We start from the raw sequence: 8,808 nt of genomic DNA on the forward strand, positions 1-8,808 counted from the left end.
ATAAATGAATAAAAACCAGAAGCTTTTTAACAGAAGCTTTTATTCTGTCAAAACTGTCAACAACTGAATCAAGAAAAAAGTATTTGATTCTCCTGATGTTAAAACTTTGATGTGCAATATCAGTGATTGTGAATGCTAAATATATTAAGTATCAAGCAGCACTAATTCTCACAGCTCAGTGAGCCAAATTCCCTCACTATAATGAATAATAATCGCTAACTTCTGTATTTATATGTTACTGTTTTTTTACTTCATTTGATAATGCAGTACTGTGCAGACTGTCAGTGGTCTAAATGATAAATAATTCCCACCTTGGTTCTATAGTTTCCCCTCCCTTGGCAGATTTGAGATGCTAAAGGTTAGGATGATATAGTTAAAAACTTCCTTTCAGGTCTCTGACACGGGCAGTAATCTCAGCGGAGTGGTCACTCTTGCAGCGAGCCTGACATTTATCACAAATTTGTTGTTTTTTAGTCCTGTTTCAATAATCTTAGCAGGAATTTAAAAGGCAAACATGTCAATAGTCTGTTACCTGGAACAGGGCTCAGACAAGATAAGCTTTTCCAGAATAAAATGTTACACGACCCTCTCTGAATGAATGAGGTTGTAAATTTGTCCAAGGCCTGAAAACTATTTGCTGCACAACAGACAGGTAATAATGCTAAAGTTCAACTTCTGTTCAGGATTCTCCCCTTAACAAATTAGCTTGCTTTAATTAAAAACACCCAATTAGGTGTTTACTCCCTCGTTTCCTTTTCATGTGCAACGCCATTCAGGTGAAGGCAAAGCCGTCCACAGTCCCAGTAATAATAAAAAAAAAAGCACACAGATCACGTTTTGTTCAGCCTTCTGCTTCTCGTGTTGCAATCTCAAAACGAATCAACGCCGCAAAGTGAATATTCTGAACCACAGAGGTGCATAGAAGGTTTTATTTACTGTATCGGCTCATAAAAAAAAATCTTTCCGAGTAAGTAAGAAATGTAAAATGACATGTTATTATGGCCTCTGAGAACTCAAGGCGGACGGCATCTTTTTTTTTTGTTTTCGCGGTTTCTGCCTCTTCAGCTTATCGGACGCCTTACACCCCGTACTTGCCGATGACTTCTTTAGCGTGTGTGATGTACGAGGACATGGCGTCATCCTTGGACATGCCTGAAAGAGTGAAAACAAACTGATTAGTCCCATTGGAAACGCAATGAACTGATCGGTTTGTGTTTCAGATGCTAAGATATGTATTCAAGCCTTTATTAAAATGAGGAGTAACTTTTTTTGTGTGCAAAGGTTTGCCAGATCAGTTGTAGTTTCTTTAAACATAAAGCCTGGTAAGAAAGGTGTGGAAAACCTTTTCTCAGTTCCCAGCGAGCGACACGTATGGTTGAATAGTGAGAAGCTGATGTTTGTTATTAAATCTGTATTTCGTTACCTTTCCTCGACTCCCAGGCCTCCCATTTGGCCTTTCCTGTCGGGTCCATCATTCCCGGCTTGTCTGCAGACGAGAAGCGGCACAGAGCAGAAGGAAAGACTCAGAATTCGAGGAGCGAACGACCGGTGGTGATCCTGCTCGTAGGTCTTACCCGTGTTAACGTCTCCAACTATGGCCTGCTTGTAAAGACCGTACAGGGTCAGCAGCTCGTCGTTAGTGGGCTGCGTCTTCACCTTCTTCACGTTGTCTGCGATCGTCTTAAACTCTGCCTGCAGGTCGAACAGAGGGGTAAGGAAAGTCTCAGTCACGAACACAAATAAGTACAAAAATATAAAAGTAGTGAAATCAGCAGCAATAACTGCAAAAAAGACGTGAAGAGCGAGATTGAATCAGGACCCTGGTCTCAGTGCAAGGCAAAGCCTGGGAAACGGATTGTTGCACAAGATGCAGATAAACAAAAGGGCCTTTATCCGCTGGTGCTTTGCTGCCTGAATGAACGAGCGAATGAATGAATGAATAATCTGCTTTACAACAGATCTGGGACATTGCAGAACTGATAATCACAGACCCATTTAAGATTAGAAATACAAACCTAAAAACAGCGCCTTACCACACTGAGCATTCACTTACATATTCCCTGGAACATTTCATTTCTGAACTGATAAAACCGCAGTAATTTCCCCATCGTTTCGGTTATTTTAGAGACACGTATTCTTGTGGTTTTCTTGTCAGTAAATACACAACCAGTGGATGAGAACTTGCTTTCTTAGCTTTCCCACAAAGATGGATGACATCACCGTACAGTAAGGGTTACCACAGCACCCTGCATTAATTTAAAGGCATCTTATAAATAATTTAAATTAAAACAGAGACAGTGGAGGGATCTTTTACCTCAAGAGTCATCTTGGTGTGAGCACGATGAAGGCTGCTTGTTCTGTTGCTTTTTGGACCAGCTGTGTTTGCAGCACAGCCTGACCGATGCAATGTTTCAGAGCAGAAGAGGAGAAGGAGGAGGGAGCAGGGGGCTGCAGATCCTGCAGCTGATTGGCTGCAGGACGCTGGACGCAACACACTCAGATACATTACACTGTCATTAAATATAAATTCATTTTTCGACCAAATGATTGTGAAATTTTAGGCAAAATCAGATATTTTATCCCCCTGATTTCACTGTATGCAAAGAGAAAATATTACCCCATCTAAATCTAACATAACCAACATTTACCTTGTTTATTTTCGGGAAATAAACTATTATATGTCAAATTATTACTTCATTTTCTGCATGCTCAACCAGCCACAGAGACAAAAACAAGTTATCTTTTTGAACATGCACTTTTTTAACCAATGTGAATCAAATGTAGCTCTATGTTTAATATTATAATTTTATTTTTTGCATCAGCCCATATTTGATTTACTACATCACGGTTTCACTTTCTCCTTTGTGTCCCGCTGTTTATGTTTTAACTTCCTGTTTTCAGATTACACCCTCAGATCCAGCTGAACTAATTTTCATACATTAATTTTATTTTTTAAATTTTATTTGCTGTTTGTATAAAATCACTGTCGAGCGTCTTTGGCTGAATCATGTGGTCTGCATCATTTACACGCCGGCGCACTTAGCGGAGCATCGAGTGGGCGGAGTTTGCACTTCGTTCCAAGCGGCGTATCTGCTTGCGCGCGATTTGCTTGTTTAGGCGCTAAGATCAAAATATTGTCTGTTATATTGAATATTAGTAGCGAATCTGTTGAACACGAGTTCTCTTTCTCCCTGCGTTTATAAATTAAGCTCCTCCACCGCCGCTCGCCTCAGGGAGGCGGGTGGTGTTGTACCAAAAGAAACAACCCTGTGTAGGGAAGAGCCGTTGGTGACAGTTTAACGACAAAACCATAATTATTTCCCTCATTTTGGTTTATCTATACAAAAACACACCGTTAGCAACGCTAACTCCACCTCTATGTATCAAAATGAGAACAGAAAATGTGAATAAACGTGTTCTTCCTCCGACATGGGTGCTTTTTTAGCACAACACCACTGGTCGGCGCTGTTGTTGTCTTTTAAATAAAGTTATTAAATTCAAACAAGATGGCGGCGGCCTGTGATCCCCGTGTTGTTAGACTGAACCGGTGAAACAGGATTAAAACGCGTTGAATAAAGTACTACGGCTGTTTTAAAACCAGGTAAAGTTAATTATTTGTCACTCTTCTTCGGTGTTTATGTCGTAAACTTGTTGCAGCTCTTCCAGAAAGCAGTGTAGGTTTTTTTTTGTATTTTTAAATAGCGTTTGTATTGTACACCACAGCTGAAAATGATGCGAAACGTGTCAAGTTGGTTTAAATCTGCTGTTTTTTCTCCATTAAACAGATGAACACATACAGCTTTTGTTATATTTTCTCTATATTGGGAATTTTATATCTAAAAGTAAAGTTGGATAGACAATTTGTAGTTTTAAACTCGTCTAATTACATTTCTTATAGGCTTGGACACTAAGTGATCTGAACTAAAGACTGATAAGCTTTGTTTTGTTTATCTTATTCACAAACACTTGATAAGCCAAGATGCTGCAAATGTCTAAACTTTCCAACTCAAACCTTTTCAAGCACTTGGCAGCGACGACATTCTCCAAACTCCAAGTCCACAAAGCAGAAAAAAGAATTGAAGGGTTTTAAACAAGCTCATGTCTGAAAGTCCAAGAAAACCGCTCGTGTTGCATCTTGCAGCTCCAGAAAGGCTTTGGAGCGGCGCTTCATTACTTTTCTCTGCAGCGACATTTGCACAACCAAAAACCCATAAAAAAGGAGCTCATATCCTCATGACTGAAATTAGCATCAGATGTTTGCAGTGGAAAGATTAAACGAGTCCAAAGCTGTTTGACTAAGAGTCATCTCAACTCCTCTTGTAGACTTAACCTTTACAGAATAAACAAGTTTGGAGGGAAAAGGCAGCAGACCTCCATGAAAACACCTGTTGTAGGCACAGAAAAAAGCTTCTGTTTGTAGAGGGAAGCAGGGAATAATTTCAGGACCAAATTAGCAGCACTGAATTTATTTAAGGCAGCAATCTCAAAAGGCAAAATGTTTTATAAGAATGGGAGATTTCGTTGAAAAGAGCTGACCTTTTAACCTCCACAAAGAAAAAACAAGTCGGGTCTCGGAGGCAACAGATTCCAGGAGGGAAACCCAGACCTCCCTCTCCCCAGCGACACTCTCCAGCTCCTCCTGGGGGATCCCGAGGTGTTCCCAGACCGGAGAGGATACATAATCCCTCTAATCAGATACTCGAACCAATCAAATTCCTTTCCATCTGTCCATCCTATACAGATAAGTGGTAAAAACATGGATGGGAGAATGCCTCGGAGTTTCTTTTCCCCTCTTTTTTTACAATTTAGCGGCAGTAAAAGATTTGGGAGTTTTCAAAAAAGCTGACCTGAAAAATAAAAACGTTTGAACTTTTCTTCTTTAACTCAGTTTCTCTTGCTTTGGTTCCAGACGCTATGGAGAAGCCGGCTAAGAAGGAAGCCAAAAAGCACGTCCAGGTCAAGACCTCCTTCACGTCGCCCTTCAGTTCCAAATGGAGCCCGCTCCCTCAGAACGACATGCATTTCATTCTGAACGCCTTAAAGGACAAGCTGACCTCCACGGGCCTGGAGAAGAAAGAGACCAAAGCGTTTCGCCCGTGGAGGAGAACGAGGAAGAGGAAGAAGAACCCTGTCTCCATGTCCAAAGCTGTTCCTCGGGTGAGTCGGGACGAGCAGGCACGCGGTCCCGCCAGGGGCGGCTGGACGGACGCGGCGGCCAGACGGCAGCTGGCCATCGGCGTCAACGAGGCCACCAAGGCTCTGGAGAGGAACGAGCTACGGCTGCTGCTCGTCTGCAAGTCCGTCAGGCCGCAACACGTGACCAACCACCTGATCGGCCTGAGTGCAACCAGAGGCGTGCTGGCCTGCCAGGTGCCCCGGCTGAGCGAGAGCGTCTCGGAGCCTCTGGGGCTGAAAAGCGTCCTCGCTCTGGGATTCCGCCAGTGTCCTCCCGAAGGCGGAGACCTGTTCACGGATGTCGTCGACGCCATCAAGCCGAGGGTGCCTCCGCTGGACGCTGCCTGGCTGCAGAGTGTAACGCCTGAACACCCCGCTGTCAGCCAAGAGGAGGAGGAGGAGGACGAGGAAGCAGCCGGTGAGACAAGAGGCCAAAAACGGAAACTGGAGAGCGAGTCTGAGAAGGTCACGTTATCTCTCCCCTCCTCATGTACTCTGCAGCCTCTGAAAGTAAAAAGAATTGTTGCCAATCCAGCAAAAAAACGGAAAACCAAGCCTAAGAAACAGCCGGTCAAATAACAGGGACTCACTGAGCTCATCGGAGGGTCACTGCTTTGTTTTTATTTTCATATTTCAACCCGGAGCATGTCAGTAATTTGACTTTTTTATATTTTGCATGGCCTCAAGGTTGACGTTGGAATATTTCCCTCTGTTTTTGTTTCATCTGAAATAATTTTGGAAAGCGAGTAAAGACGGGGACTGTCAGATCGACACGTGTAACGTGAGGAACAGAAAGGCGTTCTTTTATCCACCCATCTGTGGCGGGGATTTTCTGTTTCTGCATCATTATAACCATTTATTCCGTTTAACACGCCTTCAGAGATCAGCTCTGAACCAAGGACAAACACTTAGCTGTTTAACTGGAGGTAAAACATAATTTTGGTTTTCTGACTGTGAAAATAAACGTGACTTTTGGTTTTACTCGTTCTTTCTGCCAGATCGATCAGGAGGTAATAAAAGGAGCGGCTGTCTGTAGTTGTAGCCCAAGTTGCCGTTTTTATACTGAAACTAGAACATTTAAATACGTGTCGACTTATTCACCAGGGCTGGGAAGACTTGGACAAATTAAGCCGAGTATATTTCCTGATATGATCTGTTAGGCCACAGCAGAACCATAAAAGTTCTCAAAGTAGTTGTTTTAACTTGAGCCGGCTAGTTATTAGGAAGCGAATCAGCCTCGGCTACTTTTCCCAGAAACCTTCTACACCCTCGGCGTCAAAACAACTAATATAACTTCACAGATGACATTTTACAGGTAATGTTGAAGATGTTATAGTCTGTAGACTAGACCACGATGCTCCTGGACTTGATGGAAGTGGAACAAATGCTTCAAAAACAAGAAACTGAAATCACATTCAATGTCTGAATATTCAGCAGGAAAAGCCCGACTGCAGAGCATAAATTAGCTCTGTTCTGGACCTGGATTAAATGTTGCTTCATTTTTAAATTAAAAAAAAGCCCCACATCAGAAGAAGTTACCTCACTCATGTTTCTTTTTTTTTTTAAAGTAAGTTTATTCAGTCAAATATCCATGCTGGTATAGCTGATGCGAGTTGAAACAGACTGTTATTTGCAGGAGGAGTTTCAGGGGGGGGTTGTGTTTAAATGATGCTGGTAAAAAGTTCTTCAGCTTCTTTTTTTTTGTCCTTTTTTCACAGTTTACAGTAATGATTGAATAAAATAACTGTTTTCATTTGAGCTGTATGTGGTTTCAGGAGCACGCTCGCCTCGTCGGACATTTTAAAAACAACAACAACAAAAAAAAAAGGGTCTTTATAACCGAGGCGGGTGTTTTTTTAGTTCTCGCCGAAGGTCGTGTCTGCAGGACCGACGCACCAACATGCTCATGGTTCAGTCAAGCTGCTGCGGGCATCCGTGAGGCAAGATTCAAAGTTTCAACCCGTTCGACCTCTCCGTGACTGTTCGTCTCTTTCTGGATGACATGCAAATCGTGAAACGCACGGGAACAATAAATAAATCAGAAGCCGATTTAAATCCTACGGCACCCGGAGTCGCACGAGCAGCCAAATCAAACCAGCGAAAAGTTAGGTTTTTTTTGAGTTAAACGGCAGCTCCACCTTAGAACAAGTGGTCTGATATTATTCAGTCAAAGCTCTTCATCTTGTTGCTCATTTAGAGTCGCAGAAAAAAAAAAAGACAAATCCTCTCAAGGAGTCTGTTTTAAAGTTGCCTAATAAACAGGTTTAGGTTTTCCTTTGAGGGTAAACGCAGGACGGAGACGTTTTAAAAATGTACATTTACAAATATCACAACTTTTACACGTTTTAGCTGCACGAGATGCTGGAACAAAATCTACGAAATGGTTTATTTTTTTCCTCCATTCTTCCGCCACTGTCAAAAACAAAAACCGGACGAGCTGACGTGTCAGGCTGAGCTCGGTTCTCTTTGTACGATTTGACCGACGAACACGTTCCACGGTCAGCCTCTCGGGAGAACGTTCTCCTCGGCTGATGATCCGAGTACCGAAGTCTAAATTAATGGAAGGACTCTGGCTGTTCGTCTTAAATAAACCATTTTTTCCCCAATATAAAATAGCTCCTACGCTTGTTTTGGTACAAAATCCTGACCTCGCCGTTCGGTTTGTGCAGTGGTTATCTCGACTTTAACAGGCTTCTACTTGTTTCCTAACAGTTTGCCTAAATGAACTCATTTTTTAATTTCCCAAGAAGCGGCTTTGTAACAAAACAACTCCAATCGTTTAAAAATAAAAGAAGAGTCGTACAGTGTGTACATTTTGACATCAGACGCTTTAAAAATGGACTCCTCCGCTTGTTTGTAACACAGTAAATTGTGCTTTATCAGTGCATCTCCGTCTTCTTAAAACAAAAAAAAAAAAAAGAGTTCCCACAGAACCGATGAGAAATGTGGCGACCCGGCCCCGACAAACTCCAAGTTATAAATACAATCCCGCTTTGAACGTAAACGACACATTTCCATCCGAACCGCGTACCGAGCCGTCGATGCCCGTCTTGTCCATTATCTGCTGTTAAACAGTCTTTGTGCGGTGCGTAACTATGTTTATTAAAGTTTTAAAGATGCTTTTTTTTTAATTTTAAATAGATGGCGTCGCTTAAAATTCCTAAACCTACACGGGTTTGAAAGCGGCCAGCAGAGACACTTGACTGATGGCGCTTGAGGGAAACAACGGCAGCGGCACAATAACTGGACGGGACAAACAAAAAAAACGAAAAATAAATAATAATTTTTAAAAAAAAAAGGTAGGAAGGTTTCTGGTTTTGTTTATTTGTTGATTATCCTTTACATAGTTCCATAAAACTGAATAACAGACCGGCCCCGGCCTTTGGGACGATGTCTGCCGAGGATGTAGAGCTTATAAACAAAAAGCACAGACGCCAAAAAAGGCGCCCTGCTGAACGTCGAACCGTTTGGTTTGTTTCGGGAGGCGAGAGCGCGTGGTCAGGGAGCGTTGAACTGTAAGGATATCTCAGGCATAGCATGACTTTCACATTCAGGACGACGATGGTTGAGGAGTTTTTCGCCTCCGGGGCGAGCCGAGAGCGTTCTTGGTGAGACGAGCGAGCCGCCGCTCGG

General features: G+C 42.5%; 2 protein-coding genes across 2 annotated transcripts; one reads left to right on the forward strand and one right to left on the reverse strand.

Annotated features, from left to right (window-relative positions):
• Positions 1 to 914: 914 nt before the first annotated feature.
• Positions 915 to 2,447, reverse strand: acbd7 (acyl-CoA binding domain containing 7). Its single transcript, XM_017425063.2, has 4 exons — positions 2,315 to 2,447; positions 1,575 to 1,692; positions 1,424 to 1,486; positions 915 to 1,152 (listed from the first exon to the last, which is right to left on the reverse strand). Exons 1-4 carry the CDS (start codon positions 2,324 to 2,326, stop codon positions 1,079 to 1,081), a joined length of 267 nt encoding a protein of 88 aa, XP_017280552.1. The 5' UTR covers positions 2,327 to 2,447; the 3' UTR covers positions 915 to 1,078.
• A 1,043-nt stretch (positions 2,448 to 3,490) lies between these two features.
• rpp38 (ribonuclease P/MRP 38 subunit) lies at positions 3,491 to 6,156 on the forward strand. Its single transcript, XM_017425061.3, has 2 exons — positions 3,491 to 3,601; positions 4,910 to 6,156. Exon 2 carries the CDS (start codon positions 4,915 to 4,917, stop codon positions 5,752 to 5,754), a length of 840 nt encoding a protein of 279 aa, XP_017280550.1. The 5' UTR covers positions 3,491 to 3,601; positions 4,910 to 4,914; the 3' UTR covers positions 5,755 to 6,156.
• Positions 6,157 to 8,808: the final 2,652 nt, after the last annotated feature.

Source organism: Kryptolebias marmoratus, linkage group LG16 (assembly GCF_001649575.2).
Source record: "Kryptolebias marmoratus isolate JLee-2015 linkage group LG16, ASM164957v2, whole genome shotgun sequence".
Lineage (NCBI taxonomy): Eukaryota > Metazoa > Chordata > Actinopteri > Cyprinodontiformes > Rivulidae > Kryptolebias > Kryptolebias marmoratus.

What these genes read in the sequence shown, in the direction of transcription:
- acbd7 (XM_017425063.2), bottom strand. An exon ending in AGTTGGAGACGTTAACACGG is followed by an intron (nt 1,487 to 1,574) that starts GTAAGACCTACG and finishes TCTCGTCTGCAG; the next exon opens with ACAAGCCGGGAATGATGGAC. An exon ending in GGCCTGGGAGTCGAGGAAAG is followed by an intron (nt 1,153 to 1,423) that starts GTAACGAAATAC and finishes TCACTCTTTCAG; the next exon opens with GCATGTCCAAGGATGACGCC.
- rpp38 (XM_017425061.3), top strand. Translation starts at nt 4,915, where the DNA reads ATGGAGAAGCCGGCTAAGAAGGAAGCCAAAAAGCACGTCCAGGTCAAG.